The sequence below is a fragment of the Rhinatrema bivittatum genome, chromosome 4 (genome assembly GCF_901001135.1).
Source record: "Rhinatrema bivittatum chromosome 4, aRhiBiv1.1, whole genome shotgun sequence".
Taxonomy (NCBI): domain Eukaryota; kingdom Metazoa; phylum Chordata; class Amphibia; order Gymnophiona; family Rhinatrematidae; genus Rhinatrema; species Rhinatrema bivittatum.
In genome coordinates this window covers 327762986-327789792 of record NC_042618.1, presented here as the reverse complement: position 1 = coordinate 327789792, position 26807 = coordinate 327762986, and the positions used below count along the sequence as shown (strand labels likewise).

General features: G+C 43.6%; 1 protein-coding gene across 4 annotated transcripts in view; it reads right to left on the bottom strand.

Annotated features, from left to right (window-relative positions):
- Positions 1-26807, bottom strand: part of MYH10 (myosin heavy chain 10) — a 461218-nt gene that overhangs the window by 301456 nt on the left and 132955 nt on the right. For all 4 annotated transcript variants that reach the window (XM_029600341.1, XM_029600340.1, XM_029600342.1 and 1 more), the window contains 2 exons: positions 10954-11052; positions 8865-9008 (listed from right to left, as the gene is read on the bottom strand). In XM_029600341.1, coding sequence (XP_029456201.1) covers positions 8865-9008; positions 10954-11052 — 243 coding nt within the window. The remainder of the gene's footprint in view (positions 1-8864; positions 9009-10953; positions 11053-26807) is intronic.

The following is a 26807-nucleotide window of genomic DNA, read 5'->3' as shown; positions in this document are numbered from 1 at the left end:
TTTTTTTTTTTTTTTTTTTTTTTTTTTTTTTTAAACACAGCTACACCAACTGCACTAACCACATCCTCTGGCAACAAATTCCAGAGTTTAATTGTGCATTGAGTGAAAAAGAACTTTCTCAGATTAGTTTTAAATATGCCACATGCTAACTTCATGGAGTGCCCCCTAGTCTTTCTATTATCCGAAAGAGTAAATAACTGTTTCACATTAACCCGTTATAGACCTCTCATGATCTTAAAGACCTCTATCATATCCCCCCTCAGCCGTCCCTTCTCCAAGCTGAACAGCCCTAACCTCTTCAGCCTTTCCTCATAGGGGAGCTGTTCCATCCCCTTTATCATTTTGGTCACCCTTCTCTGTACCTTCTCCATCGCAACTACCCTGTTTCCCCGAAAATAAGACAGTGTCTTATATTAATTTTTGCTACCAAAGATGCACTAGGCCTTATTTTCAGGGGATGTCTAATAGAGCTGCTGGCTGCCCCTGCCTCAGCCATGTCCCACCAGTGTGCTGTCAGAGAGGTAAGAGTGTGCAGCATTCATGGTAGTCAGCTTGGGCTGACTCTGCTGCTTTTGAACCTCTGCACACTGCTTGGAAGGGGTCCCCCGACTGGTACTGCCACCATCCCCAGATGTCAGTAATCTTGCTGCCACTGTCACTGCTGCCACATGGCTATTGGGGAGGCGCCGATTGCTGCTACTGACACTGAAGCCCATTCTGCTGCCTCCTCTGTTCAGGCCCCGTGGGCTTCCACTTTCTCCATGCTGATCTCGTACATTGTGAGATCCGCATAGAGAAAGTGCTATTCTTGCACATTCCCAAAGATTACATGTGCCAATCACTAAAAAGTAATTTATTTATTTTTTTACCTTTGCTGGCTGATCTTAGTTTTCTAATCGGTTGGTCATAGGCTTTTTTTTTTCCACCTTCCCTTTCTTATTTTTTTGCCAATTCCTTTTATATTGTCCTTTTTTCTTCTGTATTTCTTTTCTCTCCATCTTCCCTCAAACACAGTCAGGTTCTCATTCTCACATGCATTTCTCTCACACACAGGCTCTCACTGTCACATGCTGTCTCTCATACAGTCATTCATGCAGTCTCTCACTGGCACATGCTCACACACACACACAGGCTCTGTCACATGCTGTCTCATACAATCATTCATACACACAGTCTCTCACTGGCACATGCTGTCTGACACACACACACACACAGGCTCTCATTCTCACATGCTCTCTCATACAATCATTCATACACAGGCTCTCACTCCCACATGCTGTCTTGCTCAAGCATAGGCTCTCACCGTCACACGCTGTCTCTCTCACACACACAGAGGCTCTCACATGCTGCCTCTGCAAACATTCAGATCCTCACTCCCACACCCAATCTCTCAACTCATCTCATACACGCACACACCCACCCTCTACAGACCCTCAGCCTCTCTCTCACCTCTGGGCCTCCTGTTCGCGGGTCGCCGCAGGATGGGCTCTGCAGTAGCCCTGAACTTCTCGGGCCGCGGCAGCCCTGCTACCGGGCCTCTTCCTCTTCTTGGGCCGGTGTGAGTTGGGATTCGCAGCGGCCCGCGGCTCCTCCTCTTCTGCACGCGCTGATGCTCTTCCTGCCCACACGGCTCCGGCAACGTTTACTTCCGGGGCCGCATAGGCAGGAAGGAGGAGGAGCATCAGCGCATTTCAATGCAATCTTTTTCTTCGGGCCGTGGTGACGTGATCTCCACCATGGCCTGCCGATCTGCATGTCGCTGCTCAGCGGCCGCATGAGCCTCCTTGCGCCCGGGGGCATTGGCTCCCCTCGGGATACCACTGCTCGCGTCGCCCCCTAATACTTTGGAAACTTTATTTAAAAAAAAAAAAAACAACAAAATCACGTCACAGGATTGACCGGCCCACCGGGGAATGCCCGATCCCCCGATAGGTCAATCCGCCTGTTTACAAGGGATGGCTTACTTTCGGGGGAGGTCTTATATTTAGCAATTTTGCAAAACCTCTACTAGGTCTTATTTTCGGGGGATGTCTTATTTTCATGGAAACACGGTATATCTTTTTGAGATGCGACGATCAGAATTTTACACAATATTCAAGGTGCGATCTCACCAAGGAGCGATACAGAGGCATTATGACATTTTCCGTTTTATTCACCATTCCCTTTCTAATAATTCCCAACATTCTGTTTGCTTTTTTTTGACTGCCGCAGCACACAACTGATAATTTCAATGTGTTATCCACTCTGATGCCTAGATCTCTTTCTTGGGTGGTAGCTCCTAATATGGAACCTAACATTGTGTAACATAGCATGGGTTGTTTTTCCCTATATGCATCACCTTGCACTTATCCACATGAAATTTCATCTGCCATTTGGATGCCCAATTTTCCAGTCTCACAAGGTCTTCCTGCAATTTATCACAATCTGCTTGTGATTTAACTATTCTGAACAATTTTGTATCATTTGCAAATTGATTACCTCACTTGTCGTATTTCTTTCCAAATCATTTATAAATATATTGAAAAGTATGGGTCCCAATACAGATCCCCAAGGCACTCCACTGCCCACTCCCTTCCACCGAGAAAATTGTCCATTTAATCCTACTCTGTTTCCTGTCTTTTAGCCATTTGTAATCCACGAAAGGACATCGCCACCTATCCCTCTACTGACAACAAATAACTTCCGTTCAGTATTACAAGCTCTAGTTTTCGCTAGTACTGATTACTGTAATGCACTCCTACTTGGATTACCATACACAACAATTAGACCACTCCAAATAATGCAGAACACGGCTGCTAGAATCCTGACGGGTAAAAGTAAAAGAGACCACATCACTGAAACCCTAATGGAATTACAATGGTTACCCATCGAGCAAAGAATACACTATAAAACGCTATGTACCATACATAAATTAATACATAATGAAAAAGCTGAATGGCTGAATACAGCCCTCCGCGTACACGTCCCTAACAGAAACCCGAGATCAGCTAATAAGGCTTTACTAACCATCCCCTCAAAACAGCTAAACTAACCCAAGTAAGGGAAAGAGCACTTTCCTTAGCAGGTACTATGCTATGGAACTCCATGCCTATCGAGATCCGCTTACAGACAGACATCAAAACCTTCAGAAAACAGTTAAAAACATGGTTATTCAAACAAGCATACAATAAAGAGAAAGGAGAGTAGAACACAGGGAAAAAGAAAAAGCGATCTGCAGAACACCCTAGCACACTACCCCAATCTACACAGGTATATATTCTATTTTTTATTCTTAAATATTTTTGATCACCAAAGATTAAACTATTTTAAACCTGTTACAAAAATGGACATGATATAACAACCAATTAGGAATAATTATAACAATCTATGTTACTGTAATATATTGGCACATGTTTAGTGATAGAATTTATTATCTGTTTACAATATTGATATTTGTGCCTTAGTGTAAACCGTTATGATGATACCTAACTTAATGACGGCATAGAAAAATTTTTAAATAAATAAATCCCATGACTCTTTACTTTTCCTAAAAGGTTCTCATGAGGAACTTTGTCAAATGCCTTCTGAAAATCCAAATATACCACATCTACCAGTTCACCATTATCCACATGTTTAACTCCTTCAAAAAAGTGAAGCAGATTTGTGAGGCAAGACTTGCCTTGGGTAAAGCCATGCTGACTTTGTTACAATAAACCATGTATTTCTATATGTTCTGTGATTTTGATATTTAGAACACTTTCTACTATTTTTCCTGGCACTGAAGTCTTGCTAACTGGTCTGTAGTTTCCCAGATCGCCCCTGGAGCCCTTTTTAAATATTGGGGTTACATTAGCCACCCTCCAGTCTTCAGGTACAATGGATGATTTTAATGATAAGTTACAAATTTTTACTAGTAGGTCTGAAATTTCATTTTTTAGTTCCTTCAGAACCCTGGGGTGTATGCCATCCGGTCCAGGTGATTTACTATTCAGCTCAAGGATCTAAATATGTACACATCCTAAAGCCTCTGGTGTAGATCCTACATCATTCTGGTAGTCCTTCTGTGGACCACCACCACTTTCCCTCTATCCTTTTGACGGTAAGGCCTCCAGAAATGAGCACAATATTCCAGATGATGTTTTACCAACAGCCTATACGATAGAGTAAGCACTTCCTTTTTCCTTCAGTTATGCCTCTCATAATACACACGACATCCCTCCAGCTCAGGCCTCTGGAAGGCTCATCTATATACTGCTCCCAGCATCCCCCGGGAGAGGAGTCCAGAGGACACCGCAAGCAATCCAGGGATTGAATTCCAAAGCTCCAGCTTCGAGGCCCCACACCCTTTGCAATAGAAGAGGACCAGAAGCGGGTGCCAAATCGAGTGAAGATCAATTTAATGGTGGTTAAAGAGGGTTGGTAAGTATAGTTTTGGGAAATCTTTGGACTTGGTGAAAGGTGAAATAGAGGGATATATTATTTAGAGTTTGTGTGTGTCTGAGGTAATAAGCAAGACAGAGATAGTTAATTCTAGTGTCTGTCTTTCCTACCCACTCAACCCTTGATTTTTAGGCAAGGGACACTTTCTCATTAAAAATCAACCAGGGTCTTATCTAAATCATACTATTGTACCAGCCCTTATTGAAAGTTTAATCATTCCCTTGTAGGACACTAGCTGATTAATTAGTAAATTCACCTGTAAATTTAAACTACTCCAATTCCAACTCCCTTAATATCCTAAACTTACCTAGGAATTCAATAAAACTAAGATGAAGGAAGCAGTCCAGCAACAAGAGGGGGGCTTTCCAGTCTTTTGCACTGAGTGTCACATGTATGATTTTTTACCAGCTGGTGAGAGATAGTGCTATTATCAGGGTACAAATTATATCGCAATGATCATGAAGAACAACTTGGTGGGGTGTGTGGTCATTTTTGTCCAGAAGGGTATAGAGTCAACAGGATAAAGATCATACAAGAGACTAAATGCTCAGTAGAATCTATATGGGTAGAAATCCCGTGTGTTGGGTAAGAGTATATAGTGATAGGAGTATACTACCGTCCACCTGGACAAAATGGTCAGACAAATGATGAAATGCTAAGAGAAATCAGGGAAGCTAACCAATTTAGCAGTGCAATAATAATGGGAGATTTCAATTACCTCAATATTGACTGGGTAAATGTAACATCAGGACTTGCTAGAGACAAAGTTCCTGGATGAATGACTGCTTCATGGAGCAATTGGTTCAGGAACCAACAAGAGAGGGAGCTATTTTAGATTTAATTCTTAGTGGAACGCAGGATTTGGTGAGAGGTACAACGGTGGTGGGGCCACTTGGCAATATTGATCATAACATGATCAAATTTCAACTAATAACTGGAAGGGGGACAATAAGTAAATCTACAGCTCTAACACTAAACTTTCAAAAGGGAAACTTTGATAAAATGAGGAAAATAGTTAGAAAAAAAACTGAAAGGTGCAGCTGCAAAGGTTAAAAGAGGGGCTCTTAAGGAAGATAAGGCCATTGCAGAAAGACTGAATTCTTTGCTTCCATGTTTACTAATGAGGATGTTGGGGAGATACCAGTTCCGGAGATGTTTACAAGGGTGATGAATCAGATGAACTGAACCAAATCACTGTGAACCTGGAAAATGTAGTAGGCCAGATTGACAAACTAAAGAGTAGCAAATCACCTGGACTGGATGGTATGCATACAAGGGTATTGAAGGAACAAAAAAAATGAAATTTCTGCTTTTCTGTATATATATATATATATCTATATATATATAGAAAAGCAGAAATTTCATACCATCCAATCCAGGTGATTTGCTACTCTTTAGTTTGTCAATCTGGCCTACTACATCTTCCAGGTTCACAGTGATTTGGTTCAGTTCGTCTGATTCATCACCCTTGTAAACATCTCCGGAACTGGTATCTCCCCAACATCCTCATTAGTAAACACGGAAGCAAAGAATTCATTTAGTCTATATAGATATATATTTTTAAACTACTCGGCTGACAGCTTAAAACTCCTCCACCATCCAATCAGGGGATGCGTTAGCGTGATGTAAGAAATTATGTCTGTGCACTGTCAATCATTCACAAAAAAACATTCAAGTTCTGCGTTCAATCCTTTTGGATGCAATGTATCAAGTTTGTGTATCCATTTTTGTTCAGACTGTGGATCGTGCTCCGTATGTCCAAATATGACGACAACCAACAAGTTGGAATGTAATAACCCTCGACTCACTATAAAGTTGAAACAGCATACCACTTGCAAATCGACAGAAGTAATATGCATTATTTACCCATGTGAAATGATATACGTGGGCAAAACCAAACGACAGCTGCGGACAAGGATGATCGAACACAGATCAAGTTTGTCAACCAATCTGGTCAATGCACCCATTGTTTCTCATTGCTGTGACATGGGGCATACATCTGAAGAATTGAGAGTGTGTGTGATTGAACAGATACTTCCACACTGGCGGGGAGGAGACAAATAAAAAATTGTTGCAGGCTGAACAAAAATGGATACACAAACTTGATACATTGCATCCAAAAGGATTGAACGCAGAACTTGAATGTTTTTTTGTGAATGAATGACAATGCACAGTAGGGATGTGAATCGTTTTTTGACGATTTAAAATATCATCCGATATATTTTAAATAGTCAAAAATAGTTAGAGCCGCGATACAATAACAATTCCCCCGATTTATCGTCAAAAAATCGTAAATCGGGGGAAGGGGGAGGGCGGGAAAACCGGCACACTAAAACAACCCTAAAACCCACCCAGACCCTTTAAAATAAATCCCCCACCCTCCCGAACCCACCCAAAATGCCTTAAATTACCTGGGGTCCAGAGGAAGGGTCCCGGTGTGATCTTTTACTCTCGGACCTCCTGTGCGTTGTAGAAATGGCGCCGGCGCTACCTTTGACCTGTCATATGACAGGGCAAAGGTAGCGCCGGCGCCATTTTGTTTTTTTGTCCCCCGACGGCAGGAGATCGCTCCCAGACCCCCGCTGGACCCCCAGGGACTTTTGGCCAGCTTGGGGGGGCCTCCTGACCCCCACAAGACTTGCCAAAAGTCCAGCGGGGGTCCGGGACGACCTCCTGCAGTCGAATCGTGTGGCCAAAAGTCCCTGGGGGTCCGGGAGCGATCTCCTACGCTCCTGCCGTCGGGGGACAACAAAATGGCGCCGGCGCTACCTTTGCCCTGTCATATGACAGGGCAAAGGTAGCGCCGGCGCCATTTCTACAACGCACAGGAGGTCCGAGAGTAAAAGATCACACCGGGACCCTTTTCTGGACCCCAGGTAATTTAAGGCATTTTGGGGGGGTTCGGGAGGGTGGGGGATTTATTTTAAAGTGTCAGGGTGGGTTTTAGGGTTGTTTTAGTGTGCCGGTTTTCCCGCCCTCCCCCTTCCCCTCCCCCCCACTGGACCCCAGGTAATTTAAGGCATTTTGGGGGGGTTCGGGAGGGTGGGGGATTTATTTTAAAGGGTCTGGGTGGGTTTTAGGGATGTTTTAGTGTGCCGGTTTTCGATTTACACGATTTACACGATATTTAAAAAACCCAAACTGCGACGATCCGATTCCCTCCCCCTCCCAGCCGAAATCGATCGTTAAGACGATCGATCACACGATTCACATCTCTAATGCACAGACATCATTTCTTACGTCATCATGCTAATGCATCCCTGATTGGATGGTGGAGGAGTTTTAAGTTGACAGCAGATGTCTAGATGGTCTCTGTTCCGTCGTTTGTTTTGAAACTTGTGAGACTGGACTGGTCCGGATGAAAGGCTGGAGTAAATAGCCAACAGCAGATAAGTGATCTATTATATTTTTGATCGTATAGTAATAGAATATTTCTATATAATACAGAGAAATGAACAGAGAAATGGAAACGGTGATTTAACTATGATAGAATTGTACCTGGTCAGCTCCTGATGAAGCAGAGTTCCTGCGAAACATCGGCCATTTGTTGAGCTGAAGAGGTTTTGTACAACTAAAAGATCACCGTGTGAAGAAATAACTAGTACACTAATTAAAAAAATATTCCATCTCTTATGCTTGTGACCGCAAATGATTATAAGACCGGCGGCCTCCGTTTGCATACTAGGTAGGCACATTGTCAGGCTTAATGTTGCGGCCATATAAATTTTAAAAATTTCCATAAAAATTACAAAGATTATATTAAGTAATCCACACTGAGAAAGAGCGATTCTAATATATAAAAAATTGTGAGTGGCTATTGGGAGACATACATTTTTTTTCTATTCCTTTCTGGAAAAAATAGTCATTTGTTTTTTTTTAAACCATGCTTTTAAAATTTATAAAACAGATGCTTACTCACAGTGCACACATTTATCAAATACACTTCACTTGAGCTTTAAACACAATTTGCTCTCCAAGGATAGTAATGCAATAACTTATCAGAAATCTGAATTCCTCTGGTTTATCCTCACCTGCTTCTCTTTCCATTACCAGAATTTCATCATAAGGTTCTTATGGATGATTCAGTTGCTTTCAATAGTTCCCTATGCACTATATTAATGTAAAGGCAGCATGTGAATCAAGCCCTTCCTGAAGAAGCTAAGTTCTACTTTGGCTTTATTTTCAGTTATAGGATAGCACAATGACCCCTATATGCTTGATTGTGTACTGTTCACTGAGCTATTTGGGCAGATCCTTCTCTTTACCACCTTAATTCTTATACAATTTTAAAGAAATGCCTTAAAAATCAAGCCTGACTGGCCAATGCATATTCTGAGCCCCAATACAGAACCTGACAGTCCTCAAAATTGATAGTGCTATGTTTAGCATGATTGATACAGTAAAATCAGAAGCTTACAAATTAAGAAGCTGACAAAAACACTTACATAGGATCTCCTCATGTGAAAAACCCATGATGTGCATCGCTTCCATGGTTTCCTGAAAATTATCCTTGTCCTGCTGTCCAGGAATGGGGATATAGCCATTGGATAAAAATCTGTAATTATTAAATCCCTCAAGCAGCAAATCCGCTAATGGTAAAAAAATTAAAAATTAAAAAAATTAATATCAAAAGAAATTCAGACAGTCGAAAAAGTTCTACCAATAAACCTTAACACTTCATAAAGTTAAAATTATATAGTACCAGAGTAAGCATTATCAACAAATAAGTCGAGTCTGCAGAGGGAATGTGTATCAGTTTAAGTTTACTCATTAAAATTGGCTTGTCTCTCTTAAAAGATGATCAACAATTTATTTTCTCTCTTGTAGATGACTAACAGGTATTCTGGACATAGCATTTAATTAAGTCAAATTCCAATTTCTTCATTTGTTTTATAATTGCTCGCTTTGTGTTCCCAACTGGATTAATATCATTGCAGCTTAAAACTGAACTTTACTGAAAAAAAGATCAGCTTTTGAGCAGCAAAATGGAGACTATGGAGACTGATCATTGGCACCATGTGTCTATTTGTCCCTTCAGGTCATATTTAGCTCATTTAAGATACATGCTAATAATTTGATCAGAATACTGAAAGGAGTGTTTGCTTTTAATGGTACAGTTAGTGTCTGTCTGTTTGTTTTTAATATCATGACTGCTTTTTGTACTCCACGTAGAATCTTGGATACAGCAGAATACAAATGTTCTAAATAAATGTCAGCACTGACAATGAACCTATGAAGTTAAAGGTGATGACATTGAGGAGAAAAGAGAAAGTGTAAATATTTGCAGACATGGTATGCAATATATTGATCATGGTGGAGGGGGTTGTTTCTAATAAACAGGCCAGGCTCAACACGCAATTGGATGCGCATTTTGGAAGGCAGACTATAACCCTGATGCAAAACGGGGGTCAGTGTGTCAAAATACGCGTCCAATAGCACATGTAGCTAGTAGCGTTCATCACATGTAAATTCATGTTGATGAGACTGTTAGCTATTCCCCCCACCCCCCACGCAAAAAAATAAAAATGTGCACCCGATACACACATTTTTACTCTCCAAAATTAACGCCTGCCCTTGAGCCCAAAAAATGTACAGAAAAGTAGAAAAATATTGCTTTTCTGAACTTTCTACGACTTAATATCATGGCGATATGAAGTCAGAGGAATTAAAAAGCCAGCACGTCAAAAAAAAGTTTTAAAAATAGCGTGTCATGGTCAGGTTAGGAAAAGGGACGCTCAATTTTACAAGCATCCTTTTTCCTAACCTGTGCACAGCCACCTCTCCTTGGTGCCTGTTGCCGAGGAGGCACTATGGGTGCTCAATTTCCCCTAACACCTCCTTTTTACTGCAGTGGTCAGTTTGCATATTATCAGGCGCCCTGGAGAGGTTGATCAGCACGTCAGGACAGCAGGTGCTCAATCATGAGCGCCCGTTTTCCATGCACCAATATTTCACTGGCCTGAAACATTTTTTTTTTTTTTTTTTAATATATAGAAAAGAAGACATGAAAAACTAAATTAAACTATATTCTAAGATATCTGCTTCCCAATTAGCCAGAAGGTAGAAAATAGATTGAGGCATGCGCTTTTAAGAACAAATTGGCTAGTCTATAAGGTGCCACCTGCCTCATATCATTTTTAACATTTAATGGTTTGTAGAAGTTGAACAGTTACAGCTTTTCCAATCAAGTAGATCAATTTCATTCCCACATTTCCTCAGAAAAATCATCTTCATGACTATTCTCTGCTTTGGATGCACCATTCTTGATTTTTATCACTAGCATTCTGTAAAACTAAGACATTTTATTGGTTTAAAAATAAACAAAAGAGCATTCAACCACACAGACATGGGAACACAAAATTTGCACTTCAGATTGTCCAATGACATTTATGGCTGCCTGAGGGAGCCCTTATCTTCTGTATGCAGAAAAGTTATAAGCCATTTCAAATTTGGCTCCTGAAAATCAGTGACTTTCACAAATATCGATTTATATGTGAACTCCTTTGAAAGGCAAACTGGGTAATAGTAACTTACATTTAAGGTGCTCCCCTGCCCCAGACAGCAGCTGATAGAAGATATGAAAAGTTCGTTCATCTTTGGCCTGACGAATAGCTCGAGACTTTTCCAGCAGATCTACATAATTCAGTCAAGGATCTCAAACAATTTAAGAGAAACAGAACAGATCACACTACTACTAAATTTAAAAACATTAAGTTGACCACAGGAAAGATTACCTGTAAACAGTGTTTTCTGTTTACAACAGAACAGCCATACACATGGGTGACAATCCAACAGTACCATGGTAAAGCAGTCAAGCTCAGAACAAAATCTTCACTGAGCATGCTCAGGAATTGTGTTGCTGCACAAATCCCTTGGTCAGTTACTATTTATTTTTTAAAAACTTTTCTATACCGTCGCTAAGTCATGTACCATCGCAACAGTTTACAAATAGGCACAAAATAAGGTATATATAGGTAGTTTATCGTACATTCTAACAAGTGCCAATTAAGAACGGTTACAATATCATTAATTAACGCAATTGCGGATTTTGTTCTATGTACACAGACGTGATATCTCTGATGAGCGGCGGTATATAAAAACCAATAAATAAATAAATAAATTAATTAATAAAATCAAATTTTTGGGTAGTGGTGGATTAGTCCAGGAAAGTTAGAGATACTTTTATTTTGGTCTACTTAACTGTATTATGTATTTATAATATTGTGATGTCATTTATTCTTAGCTGCGCTTTTCTGTATTTTTCATTCTCTCTCTCCCTCTCTACCCCACTGTTTCTTTTGGAAAGGCTTGCTTATAGAGCCATATCTTTAAGGTTTTCTTAAAGGATTTGATATCACTCTGTAATCTGAGTTCAGTGGGCATTGTGTTCCATAGAATGGGCCCAGCCAGCGATAAGGCCCTTTCTCTTACTTGGGTTAGTTTTGCCGATTTTACTGTAGGGATTGTTAGTAGTGCCTTGTTAGCTGAATGAAGGTTCCTTTGTGGGACATGGACTCGTAGGGCTGTATTTAGCCAGTCTGCTTCTTTATCAATTAATTTGTGTATGGTGCATAAGGCTTTGTACTTTATCCTGTATTCGATTGGTAACCAATGTAGTTCTGCTAAAGTTTCTGTTATATGGTCCCTTCTTTTTTTTCCTGTTAGTATTCTGGCTGCAGTATTTTGAAGTATTTGGAGTGGTCTTATTGATAAGCTGGGAAGTCCTAGTAAGAGTGCATTGCAGTAATCAGTACTGGAGAAAACAAGTGTTTGTAGAATTGTTCTGAAGTGGGCAGGTGTGAGTAATGGTTTCAATCTTTTAAGGATCATGAGTTTTGCGTAACCTTCCCTTACTTTTAAGGATATGTGTTGTTTTAGATTGATTTCTGGATCCATTATTACTCCCAGATTTCTCACTTTTTCGGCTAGTTCTATTTTCTGGTTATTTCCTAGAGTTACTGGGGTTTTGACGATTTCAGTATGTCTTCTTTCGAGGTGTAGGAATTCTGTTTTATCAATGTTAATAACCAGTTCCATTTGGGTTAGTAGTTGTTTTATTGTGTCAAGGTACATGTTTGCTAGCCCTAGTGTTTTTTCAATTGTGTCATCTATTGGTAGAATTAACTGAATGTCATCAGCGTAAATGTAATGAATTATCCCTAGTCCTGCCAGTAGATGACATAGTGGCAGCATGTATATATTTAAAGAGGGTGGCAGACAGAGCTGAACCCTGGGGTACTCCTGTTTCGAGTTTAAGTTTTTTTGAAAGAGTGTTTATCATCTGGACTTGGAAGAACCTGTTGCTGAGGTAAGATTTGAACCAGTTAATCGTTTTGTCGCATAATCCAATTTCTTCTAGTCTTTTAAGTAATGTTTGGTGGTTTACTGTATCAAATGCTGCGGATAAGTCTAGCATTATAAGGATGTAGTGTTTGCTGTTATCAAAATCTCTTAAGATGTTGTCAGTTAATGAGAGAAGTAATGTCTCAGTGCTGTAGTGTTTATGGAAACCGTGTTGCGAAGGGTACAGTATGTTATCGTCTAGGTGTTCGGCTAACTGTTTCTGCACTGCCTTCTCTATTAATTTGGCTATTAATGGGAGGTTTGAGACTGGGCGGTAGTTATTGAGAATTAGGGGGTCACTGTTTTTCTTTTTGATTATTGGTTTTATGATTGCCCCTTTCAGTATGTCTGGCATTATTCCTTCTGTTAGGGATAGGTTTATGATATTAGTTAATGTTGGAGCTACTACCTTGGTGATCTTTTTTCTCTCTGTTGTGGGTATAGTATCTCTGTTGTGGGTATAGTATCAATCATGTGGGTTTGTATTTTTTATCATTGACTCTACTTCTAGTTGTGATATTTCTACAAATACTGACCAAGGCTTAACATCTCTCTTTTGCATTATGATCGCTTGTTTGGTGTTATTTGGGAGCTTATTTCTCAAGTTTGATATTTTATCACTAAAGAATTGGGCTACTGCATTACATTTTGTTTCAGGTATGCTTTGAGGTGATTCCTGCTTGTCGGTTGTAAGATTTGTTACTATAGCGAAGAGGGTCCTTGGGTTATTGGCGAATTTTTCTATTTTGTTACTATAGTATTCTTGTTTAGTATTCAAGATTAGTTGTTTGTAGTAAGCTAGGTGTTTCCTGAATTTAGTTAGGTTTTCAATTGTTTTGTTTTTTCTCCAGGTTTTTTCGAATTTTCTGAGTTTTCTTTTTGCATCCTTTATTTTTACATTATGCCATTGGTTATTTTGTTTTGATTCTTTGATATGTAATGTTTTAACTATCTAGGGAGGTGGGAGGGACTGTGTGGTTGTTTATTCTGTCCACGGAGATAATCTACATGTAAGCATGCTCGTTTGTTCTTGCTTGTCCATAGAGAAAAAAAAAATCACAAGTGGGGAGTCCCAAACTAAGAGTTGCGATCTTAACTACCGTATTTTCTGGGGTATAAGACGACTGGGCGTATAAGACGACCCCCAACTTTTCCAGTTAAAATATAGAGTTTGGGATATACTCGCCCTATAAGAGTACCCTTCTTGGCTGGTTATTGTGTACAAATCCTGCTTGGATTGGTCAGCTCTCCCTGCCTGCCCAGCCCTCCCTGTCTCAAAGACTATCAGAGCGGTAACGCATCCCTCTGGCCCGCCCTTGTATCCTATTACCGGTACCTCCTTCTCTGCCTCTCAGATCTCGCTCCTGAGGACTGCAGTGAAGCGGCGCAGATGCGCATGTGCAAGATCTGAGAGGCAGGAAGGCGCCCGCAGCCGGAAATCGCAGTGAACTTTGCCGCTGGAGCTCCGGCTGCTGCCGCTGTTGTGACTTCGCTTTATAGTCCCCGCCTGGGCCTCCGCAGATAACCCGAGGAAAAGGTGATGGCGGGAGGGAGAGCGCGCGCGTGCTCCGAGGAAAAGGCGACGGCCGGAGTTCGCAGCCCAGACCGGAGGCCCTCGCTGCCTCTACCACTGCCGCTGCTGCGTCCGCCGCGGCTCTACCCAGGCATGTGTTACTGACAGAGCGCAACCCCAACTACTCTCCAGTGCCCCGCCCGCCGCCAATCCCAGGGCCGCCTGCCCGGGCCCAACCACGCTTCCCACCAATCGGAGAGAGGGAGAACTGGAAAATACACGCTGATGTGCCTAGAGGGAAGGCGGATGGGGAGCGCGAGGGAAGGCCTGGAATGGAGTCAAAAGGAAGGAAGAACGGGAGGGTGGGGAGTGGAATATCAGGTGAGTGTCTGAGCCATGGGGGGAGGGGTGGGGGGGCAGGACGCACCTCCCCCTCCCCGAAATGTTCTCTACCTGCTGCTACAAGACCTTTCGGAGAAACAAATAAGGGGAGTGCGGGGGGGGGGGGGGCATTTCTATATATACCAAAAGAACTTTGTGATGGAAGGTAGGGAAAAGGATTATCTAATTTATTTTATTGCCAAAAGATACAACCTGTCATTCTGAAAAAGGAATCTAATAACTTTGCCGGTAATAGGATACAAGGGTGAGCCAGAGGGATGCGCTACCGCTCTGATAGTCTTGGAGACAGGGAGGGCTTATAAATTAATTATACGCCCTATAAGACGACCCCCGACTTTTGAGAAGATTTTCAGGGGGTTAAAAACTCGTCTTATACGCCGGAAAATACGGTAGATTGTTCTTTTTATATATTGCAACCTGTGGACTGCAATGGCAGGTAGCCGAAGCTCATATAAATAATTTTTGAAAAACTGCCTGGCCGAATGCACTTACCGTATTTTTTTGCTCCATAAGATGCATTCCCCCCCCCCCCAAAAAAAAGTGGGGGGAAAATGTCTGTGCGTCTTATGGAGCGAATATAAAATAAAAACCCATCCTAACCCTTTAAAGCTAATTAACTAATACCCCCCAAGACTTGCCAAAAGTCTCTGGTGGTCCAGCAGGGGTGCGGGAGTGATCTACTGCACTCAGGCCATCGGCTGCCAGTATTCAAAATGGCACCGATAGCTTTTGCCCTTACTATGTCATAGGGGCTACCGGTGACATTGGTCGGCCCCTGTCACATGGTAGGAGCAATGGATGGCCGGCACAGATGCCCAGGAACAGAGCCAGTTTAGCACCATATTTTTTTTTTTTTTTAAATTTTCCTGCTCTGAATCCTAGGTGCGTCTTATGGAGCGAAAAATACGGTAAGTGAATCCTGTTCCAGTGTTTTGTAAATGTGTGTATTGTTGGCCATGAAGTAGCCTTGCAGGTATCTTGCACCAAGAATGACTGACGGTGCCTCAGCTTTGCTGTAGGCATTTGTATTTGGTGGGCTTTAGTTTTCTGTGAAAGATTAATTCTTGCTGTTGAAATCAATGACTAATGTATTGTGAAAGCTATCTTGACAGGATCTGTTTAGAAACTGGAAGAACTTGTCTAGATCTTTCATAATAGAGAAATAATTGTGAGTTCCTGAAGAGTTAGTTCTGTTTAAAAAGAATAGCAGAGCCCTTCTGCAGTCCAATTAAGCAAGCACCTGGTGCGCTGAGAATGTGAGAGGCTTTGGAAAGAAATTAGGCAGTACAATAATCTGACTAATATGGAATTGCATCACTACCTTCAATAAGAACTTTGGATGTGTTCTCAAGACACGGAGAAATTACTATTTACCTGATAACTTCCTTTTCCTTAGTACTGACAGGTGAAACCAAAACCTCTACCAGTAGATGGCGCAAAGTTGACATCGCAGTATATATACCCCTACAGTGACTACAGCCCACTGTGGATAAATTAGCAAAACTTGATTGCTAACAGAACTAGTCTAACACAGCCAACAGGAAAACACTGAGCATAGACAGAGCATAACACATCTAGGTGCTGGATTGACACATACCAGTACTCCCTGGAACACACAGCTATGCAGGACTGTAGCAACACCATTCAGCAGCCAAAGGTGGGAAGCTGGATTGACCTGTCCAGACTAAGGAAAAAGGAAATTATCAGGTAAGGAGTAGTTTCTTCTTTCTTAGCATACACACAGTGGGATGTACCGAAGGCTGCCCGTGATCCACTCAAGCCACACATGCAAAGGCTGTGTCCTCCCCGGCCTGCACATCCAGGGCATAATGCCTGGAAAAGGTGTGTAAAGAAGATCACGTCACAGCTCAGCAAATGTCGATGGGAGTTAATTTAACTTCCACCCATGGTGCTGCCTGAGCCCTAACCCGACTAGGCAACGGCTGCTCAGCATCCACATATGTGGCCATGACTACATTCTTAATCCAGCAAGCTATTATAGCCTGCGACACGGCTCACCCTGTTTACTCTCACCATGGAGAATAAACAGCCAGTCCATCTTTCTGAGCAGTTCAGAAACCTCTAAATACCTCAAGATATGCCTTTTGACATCCAGGGGCTGTAACAGGTGATATTCCTCCACATCTCTTGCCTTGTCCAGAGACGGCAGAGAAATAAACTGATTAAAGTGAAAAATCAGAGGATCACGTGATGTGGTGAGAGCGGCCGGGTGGTTACTGGCTGAGCTCCGGGGATAGGGCCCTGATCCTCCACCATCAGACCGGTTAACCGCCTTTTTCGGGACAGATCCTCCTCTAGCAACTGTGGTCTATGTCGATCACTACTTATATGCAAAAATCGCCGTCGGGAATGCCACCGAAAGTGACCAAACGCGATAAAGACAAGCCGCGAGGTCCGGATCCCAAAATGGCGACGCCTACGCAAAAATCTAGCGGCAGCGATGCCCCCGAAAACCTTGCCCAGGTACCTCTAACGACCCGAGAATTGCAAACGGCGGTTGTTGCAGCGCTAGAAAGTAAATTTACCGGCCTCTCTGAACAACTAACGGCTCTACAAACTTCGCTCGCCGAACTTTCACCGCGGCTTGATCAAGTGGAGGGCCGCACGGGAGTGCTGGAGGATGATGTGCTGGCACTTACCACCCGAATCTGCTCCCTGGAAAAGGCTTTGGTGGAACAGCAGAGTAAAACGGAGGATCTGGAAAACAGATCTCGGCGCTCAAATATTCAAGTGCTGGGTCTCCCAGAGTCACTCGAAGATCAAAACTTGCGCACGGCTCTAAAAGCATGGATCCCTGATGCGCTGGGCCTGCCCGAGCTTCAACCCACATTTGAAATCGAACGGGCGCACAGACTGGGGCCTAGAGATTCGACACAGGCCCCGGCCGGGAGGCCACGTGTAGTAATCTTCAAGGTCCTTAATTTTCATCACAAACATTGTATTTTACAGGCGGCCCGAAAAATACAAAATTTACAGTACCAGGGCTCAGATATTAGGTTGGCGCCCGATTACTCCGCAAAAGTTGCTGCCCAAAGGAGGGCCTTCTCAGAGGTGTGCACTCTTCTTGTAGAGAAGAAAATACGTTTCCAAATGCAATTTCCAGCGAAGCTCCGTGTTCTTCAGGAAGGGAAATGGTCTACCTATGACACACCGGAGTCTACAAAACCATTGCAGGAGAAACTCTCTTAAAGGCCTAATCTTTTACTGTTCCACATTTTTATTGGCTTTTGGATGGGGTTGGTGAAGGGCCCTAGTCCCCGGTCACATTGTAGTGATCTCTCAGCAGGTTATAGACCTGAGCGGGTGTTCTCGATTCTATGGGGAGGGGGGAGGGGGGGGATTTTACAGGTTTTGGGGATTTAGGGTACTCAAGGGTCAGGTTGTATATAATGATGTTTGCAATGGGAATGTTTCTTAACTTTGTGTGTGGCTTAATATTGGCTGGGTATACGTTTGTGCCCCTTCTTGTTTACCTTATGGAGCGGAGGCGAGGCTGGGAGCCTCCAGTTCCTCTGTTTTTACTGTTTATTAACATGTTTCATGCTCCTAAACTTTGCTCTCATGGGAGGCCCATATAACATTGTTTCTTGGAATGTGGACGGCCTAGGTCATCCTATAAAAAGAAAAAAAGTGTTTCAACATTTAGCCCGCTTAAAAACCAGCATTGCTTGTCTGCAGGAAACGCACCTGAATGCCCTTGAAAGTGGGAAGCTGTGCAGGGAATGGGTCACTACTTGCCATTACGCCCCAGCTGTAGGGAAGAAAAAAGGTGTGGCAATTTTAATCCATAAGAATACCCCCTTTGTAACTGCTCAGGAGTTTGTGGACCCGGAAGGCAGGTACATTATTATCATTGGGGAATTGGAGGGGAAGCCCTTAACTATCTGTAACTTATATGCGCCTAATGATACTAGCACTGTATTTTTTTCATCCTTACTACAACTTCTCCTTGAACACCAGAAAGGTTCCTTAATCCTGACAGGTGACTTTAACTGTGTAGCGGATGCTCGAGTGGATAAATCTGCCATTCCCGCCAGTTTTAGAATGCCGAAGGAATCTGTTATTCAGTCCCTCTGTAAAAACCTGAACCTTCTGGATGTTTGGAGGGTATTGCACCCCGAAATCCGTGATTACACCCATGTGTCTCGTGCACATGACACGTTATCCAGGATTGATTATATCTTGGTTGACACTCAACTGTTCTCCAGACTTGGTGCAGCGGAGCTTGGCTCCATTGTGGTCTCAGATCATGCACCCGTGTGGGTGGAACTTTTCATTTCGGGGAGGGAGCGGACTAGCAATCTCTGGAGATTCCCTGGGCACATGTCCAATGATAAGGCCTTTCATACTTACTTACAAGAGAGATGGGATGATTTTTTGAAAAACAATCAGCAGCATGAGGCGGAGCCCCTGTTATTCTGGGAGGCGGGAAAGGCTGTTATTCGGGGCGATATCTTGGCTTATACAGCCCGGAAACGCAAACAGCTCTTAAGTTCTATCTTGCACTGGGAACAAGAGTTGAAACGTAAGAAGGAGGATTTAGCACTAGTCCCCTCCAAATCCAACAGGGAGGCCTATTGGGCTTGCCTAACCCACTTCAATTCATTACTGCAGGCCAGGGCACAGAAGGCCTTGAAAACTTCAGAGCATGGTTTACACCGATATGGGAATAAAGCGGGGAGGCTACTGGCACGTCTGGTTGCTGTTAAGCGGAGAAAGACCTTTATTAGTAGTCTCAAAGCCAAAAATGGTCAGCTTATGACACAAACTTCTGAGATTTGTAAAATCCTTCAGGAGTTTTATTCGGAGCTTTACACAGATGATCGAGTGGGTGACTCTGTGGATGAAGAATCCTTTTTTCGGCACCTGGACTTACCCCAAGTGACCCCCTCTCAGCTGGACAGTTTAAATAAGCCCATCATGGCACAGGAAGTGCTCCAGGTTATTAAAACTAGTAAGGCCCACAAGGCTCCCGGCCCTGATGGTTTTTCCTCAGATTTCTACAAGATCCTGGGAGATCGGGTAGTGGGACCCTTGTGCCGATTTTATCAGGAGGCGGGTGTTCAGGGAGGATTTCCTTCTGAATTTAATAAAGCATATATTACGATCCTCCCCAAGCCCGGGAAGGACCTCTTGCAGGCGGCCTCCTATAGACCGATCTCCTTATTAAACTGTGATCTGAAGATCTATGCCCGTATTTTGGCGATGAGACTCGGTTCTGTTCTCCCCGACCTAATTTCCCCCTTTCAGACGGGGTTTGTAAAAGGCAGAAATCCCAGTGCAAATGTGATTAAACTGATTGCGGCTATTGAGGCTACTAGAAATTCTGGCTCTCACTCTCTGGCAATTGGCTTTGACTCTGAAAAAGCCTTTGATAGGGTGTCCTGGGCTTATATGTTTTCAGTGTTACGTAGATTTGGACTCCAAGGGGCTATTTTACAGGGGATCCAACTCCTATACAGCTCTCCTGAGTCATTCCTCCTAGTTAATGATTCCTTGTCCGGTGCCATCCCGATTCAGCGTGGTGTGCGACAAGGTTGCCCTCTCTCTCCAATTTTGTATATCTTGTCCTTAGATCCCCTGTTATGTACCATAGGCGCTTCACCAGTAATACAAGGGTTTGGCTCCTCTGCCACCTCATTTAAGGTGGCGGCCTTCGCGGATGACATGCTTGTTTTTTTAACTAACCCCGTTATAGCTTTGCCTGAGGTACTGAGAATTCAAACTGCCTTTGGCAAGTTTGCGGGCTTAAAAGTTAACGCTGAGAAATCAGAAGCCCTAGATATCACCGGCAGCTTGCAGACTTCATGGCCCGGATCCTTTCCCTTAAAATGGGTCTCCTCGGATTTAAAATATCTGGGAGTTAGAATTCCAGCAGACACGCAGAGACTTTATGCCCTTAATGTGGGTCCCTTAAAGACAAAATTATTAAAGCATCTCGATCAATGGCGTAGTCTTCCCCTCTCCCTTTCGGGGAAAGTCCAACTGTTGAAGATGATGGAGATCTCCCGCTGGATTTATTTGTTCCAAATGTTACCTATCTGGCTGAACCCTGGAGATCTATCTGACATAAACAAAGCCATCAGGGAATATATTTGGGGAGGCCGTAGAGCACGTATTTCATTGGACCGGCTTATGCAAGCCAAAGAGGCGGGGGGTCTTGGATGCCCAAATTTAGTCTTATATAATTATGCCTGTTTGATTCGCCACGTGCGGGATTGGCTTTTTGGATCCCGGTTTTTCTCGCCTCTGGCTTTTTATGAACAATGGGTGGCACCGTTATCCTTAAGCTCTATTTTACATGTTCCTGCTGATCTTATACCGCAACATCTTGTACAGAGTAAAATTATCTCTCCTATGCGGCGAGGGTGGAAGTTCATATGTGGACTATTAGGAATCCCTGCCCACAGCTCTGCTTACTTGCAAATTACAGGGTGCCCCTTATTTGCTCCGGGACTTGGTTCTTCTATGTTCGATACGTGGAAAAAAAATGGTCTGTCTAATATTACTCAATTTTTCAGCTCTGGTTCTGGATCGGCCCATCTCCTGAGTTTTCAAGATTTAAAGTCGCAATACTCCTTATCCAATAAAGATCACTACGGATTTCTACAAGTATGTCATTTCATCCAGGGGTTACTCCGGGATAACCCGTCTCTACCATGTGGACTTCCATTACGCAACCTGTTACTTGGTCTTAACGGTAAAAGGACTAGATGTGCGGAATACTACAAAGCGATGTTGGATCTCCTGCCCACTCAGTATCCTACTCGACTGGCATCCCGATGGAGTGCTGTTCTTCACACATCCCTCACGACTGATGAGCTTCAAAACTGTTTTGCGAAACTTCTTAAGGTTGTGGAGGATGTCTCTCTCAGGGATCAGCAATATAAAATCCTACACTTTGCTTTTTACTCCCAACAACAAGCCTTTTATATGCACCTGGTCTCTTCATCTGCCTGTTTGCGTTGTTCACATCCCCTGCCAGACCTTTTGCATAATCTCTGGTCTTGCTCTGCTATACAAGTTCTATGGACAGCAGTACAGAATGTCTTATCAAATATATGGAAAAAGCAAGTACCTCTAGCGCCGGAAATCTGGATTCTGGGTGCTTCTACAGATTCTATGGAGTGGTGTTCCCCGCATCAATCTTTACTTGTGGATAAGATGGCTTTAATGGCGAAGGCAACCATTTTGGCGTTATGGATTGAGCCTCACCCTGATTTCTTGTCACTTTGGACCAAGAAGCTTCATAACCTGATACATATGGAATATCTGACGGCTGTCTCTATGCTTTCCAAACAAAAAGCTAAGTTTCTTCAAATTTGGGGAGAGTATATTTCAACTCTTTCACCAGATCTTCAAACACAACTGTTACCTAGCCTAAAAGGAACCTCCCACGATACTTACCATTTTCAGTAACACCAAGTTCCTTGCCATTTTTTAGTCACCTCTACCATGCTCTAGCGGGACTGGTGACATTGGACTTATTGGTCTGCCTTATATATAATATGCATATATTTGTACTACATAAGACTCTCCTAGTTCCGCCTGATCTATGGTTAAGGCAGTTTGTCCCTTGTATTTTACAGATATGCTATTGTGGTGATATGTTTCGTCTGACTCCTGATTGGTTGACATACCCTTGAGTACCAGGGGAAGGGTGGGAGGGTGGGAGGGGGGTGGAAAGGGGGGGGGGGGGGGGGGGTGGAAAGGGGGGGGGGGGAGGGTTTTTCTCAAATCTAGAAAATGCCTCAGATGCAGCCCATGAGCCTTCTGGTTGTTCTCCCGCTTGACCGGGTATACTATAACCGTAATGGGATACCTTGTATCTTTGCTGTCTATGAGATTATTGTTGTGGTAGAGACTATGGTTGAACTCTGGAAGATGTTGTTCACATGTTATTGCAATAAAAATTATGTTTCAAAAAAGTGAAAAATCAGAGACCACTTTTGACAAAAAAGGAAAAGGAACAGTAAGCAGCTATATCGTTCCTGGAGTCACTCGTAGAAACGGCTCCTGGCAAGACGAGACCTGTAGTTTGGATACTCGATGCGCAGAACAAATTGCCAAAAGAAACACTATTTTTATGTCAATAATTTCAAGATGTTACACATCGGTCGAAAAATAAAGACCGCTAAAAAATCCAAAACTAGATTAAGATTGGGCACCGGTAACCACAAAGAAGGACAAAGATGCTTCACTCCTTTCAAGAAATGGGCCACATCCGCATGAGTTGACAAAGGCCCACCATTTACCTGACCTCGGAAACAGACAAGATTCGCTTTAAGAAATTAAAGGCCAACCCTTTACTCAATCCATCCTGCAAAAATTCCAAAATGAGCGGAATCTTAGTCGAACAAGGAAGAGTCCCCTCGATCTTCACACCAATCCTAAAACATGCGCCAAACCAGCACATAGGCTAAGGAAGTGGAGAACTTTCTCGTTCGTAGCAGATGGCAATCATTGCAGTAGAATATCCATGCTTCAGTAACAGAGCCCTCTCAAGGGCCAAACCATAAAACAAAATCAATTCAGATCTTCATTAAGAACAGATCCCTGCCGTAGTACATTCCTGTGCACCGGAAAGTCCACCAGAAGCCTCCGCAAATCTGCATACCAAGGTCAATCTAGGTCTACCAGAAGCACCATCCCTCTGTGACTCTCGATCCTCCCAACCATTCTGCCCAACATGGGCCATGGGGGAAAAGCATACAGCAGCTTGCGCTCCAGCCACTTCTGCATGAAGGCATCAATGCACAAGGACTTTGGATTTCTTCTGTGACTGAAAAATCAAGGAACCTTCGCATTGGCAAGAAGTCACCAGCAGGTCCAGAAACGGAAGGCCCAAAGCAATCCACTATTAGCTGAAACACATCATTTGACAATTCCCATTATCCTGGATCCAGACTATCTGCTGAGAAAGTCTAGACTTACATTGTCTTTTCCTGCAGTGTGTGAAACAGATCTCCTGAAGATGCACTTTCACCCAATTCCATAAGTTGGTCTATTTCCTGTGACACTTGCTGACTCTTGGTTTCTCCCTGCCAATTGATGTAAGCCTCTGTCGTTGCATTGTCTGACATAATCCGGACCGCTCAACCCTGCGATCCGTCGCTGAACCACAAGCATGCCAACCGAACCACATGGGCTTCCAGCCTATTGATGTTCCAGAGAGACTCTTCTGCACTCCAGCACCCTTGCGCTGTCAGTCCCTGACAGTGAACTCCCCAACTCTGGAGGCTTGCATCTGTCATATTAGCCAGTCCAGTGATCTTAGGGAAACCCCCTTTCTTAAGACGATCTGCCTTTAATAAACACTGTAGTTGAGAGCAGACCCATCGACAGGTGGAGCCTAATCAAATAGTCCTGAGACTGTGGGCTCCAGTGAGACAGCGGAGTGCACTGAAGAGGACACATGTGCCCTCGCTCACAGCACCACCTACAGGGTCACTGCCATCAATCCAAGCACCTGAGACTAGATCACACTGTCAGGGGTATTGTGTTTGACAAGACACATCTGCGCCATCAGCTTCTGAATATAGCCCTCTGGCAGGAACATCCTGGCCTGTTTCATGTCGAACTGAACACCAAGATACTCTAGTGACTGTGATGGCTGAATATTGCTCTTGGCAGGTTCACAACCCAACAAGATTACCTTGTGCAATACCTGGAGCCTCTCCTCCAGACTCTTGGCCTGAATCAGCCAGTTGTCCAAATATGGATGTACCAGGATCCCATCTTTTCTCAACTCCGCTGCCGCCACCACCACAACCTTGGAAAAATTTCTGAGTGCTGTGGCCGACCCAAAAGGTAGCGCTCGAAACTGATGTAGACATCCCAAAACCACGAAACGCAGAAATCATTGATACTCTAGCCGGATGGGAATATGCAGGTATACCTTGGACAGATCTAGAGACGTCAGGAACTCCCCTGACTGTACTGCCATTAGAGTGCAAGGCTTCCATGAGAAAACAAGTCACCCACAGATCCAGGATGGGATGAAAGGAGCCCTCCTTCTTGGGCACCAAGAAATAAATGTAATATCTGTATTTACTTGAGATGTGGGCATGAACGACAGCCCACAGGCTGAGTCTTGACAATGTAACCTCCACTGCCTGTCTCTTCTGTGCAGAGTTACAGGAGACACCATGAACGCGTCCCGAGAAACACTATGAAACTCCAGCACATAGCCATCCCTTATCACCTCCAGCACCCACTGGTCTGTCGTGATCTCAACCCACCTCCAATAAAAAAAAAAAAAAAGAGAGGCAAACTACCTCCTGATCCTGGAGGTGGGTCGGTACACCTTCACTGGGAGGCTCGGGCTTTTCCGCTACCTGAGCCTGTGCCCTGTCTGGGTTGCCTGGGACAAAAGGACTGAGTCCTCTGAAAAGCCAATTTTCTAAGGTTGAAAATGTCTGAACCCCCTAGTAAGACCTCTCATGCTGAAGGATCGCAGTGCCTGTTTCTTATCCTCTGGTAATCGAGAAACTGGGGACTCACCACAGTTATTGGCCATTTTCTCCAGCTCACTCCCAAATAAGAGTGAGCCTTTAAAGAGCAACTTTGTAAGGTTGGACTTCAAGGTTGTATCAGCTGACCAATTGAATCAGCCATAGCTGATTCCTAGCCGCTATTACCGAAGCCACCCCTCTGACCTAGGTGAGGACCAAATCACAGTCTGCATCTGCCAAAAGGCAGCTGCTGGTTCCATCACTGCGCTGGAATTTACACCAGATTCAATAGTCTGAGAGAGCAGTAAACAAAAGAGCAACCAGGGAACAGGAAGCTATCTGCAACTTCATTACCATTGCTTCAAAAGCCTGCTTAAGGATAGCCTCATTTCTCTTATCTTGAGCATCCTTTAAGGACGCTCCCCCTTCTAAGGGAATAGTTGTCCACTTAGTGACAGCATCTACAAGCACATCCACCTTCGGAAAACGCAACTGCTCTCATGCAGCTGGATCCAGGAGGTACAGGCCGACTCATCCCTCTTTGAAATTAGCTTCCGGGGCACCCTACTCAAGATCAATTAGTTCTTGAATAGCCTCCATAAGCAGAAAGAAACATGAAGCTTTATGCAATCAAAATGCGTTCTTTGACTCCCACAGGTACTCACCCCCAGGTACTCCTAGCATCTTCAATGTCTGGGAAATTAAACTGGTAACTCATTTTTATGAAAGAACTGCAACATAGATCTATACGGCTCCAAACCTGAAGGAATTCTCCAACCTCCAGGGAATAAGGATCTGTTTCATCATTTATACCATCTGGGTCCTCAGAGAAGAATAGGAGCTGATCTAGGCATACCCCGACATTTACCCGCAGCACCAGACATGCGAGGTTTCACGTCCTGTGACCCAGAAATGGTAAAAGTGGTTGGGGCAGAGGACTGCACCTAAAGAAAAGACTGCAGTCTTTGAAAAAATTCTATCCAAGAAAAGGCAGAGGAATCCATATCAAAACCAGGGGACACCTGTCCTGAGCCCACTGACGTAAGGGGAGCTCCAAAGTTATATGACCCTTCTGGCAGCTCTTTTCCCAGTCCCACATCAGGCTAGGAAGAACCGGGCTCAGTAAAATCAGCCAAAGGCAATTTCCCATAAGCCTCCAGACAAGCTGACAAGTTAGAGAGAACACCAGGCTGAGATGCCTGAAAATAAGCTGCACAGAGGGAAAGGTGCTTAGGTTTCTTAGCTATAGGCGCCATCAGTTTATCAGTACATTGAAGTAAGCACCTGAGGGGTGTGCGTGCAGTTGGAAACATGCTGCAAAATACTAGGCATCCAAAATGGTACCTCGATGGGCGCCCACGAGGCCACACCACTTGCATGCACAGATAAGTGTGTGTGAATGGGACACAGGTGGATGCCCCTAACCAACTAGACGTCCAATCAGGCACTCAAATAGGCATACACCTGGACGCACTCGCACAATCCGACGCAACTGAAGAGGCAACGTAATGCACAGGAAAAAAGCGTGCAAAACGCAATAGTAGCTTGAGATCTATTTAATATTTTGAGTACTTGCCAGGTACTTGTGACTTGTATTGGCCATTGTTAGAAACAGGATGTTGGGCTTGTTGGACCCTTGGTCTGATCCAGTATGG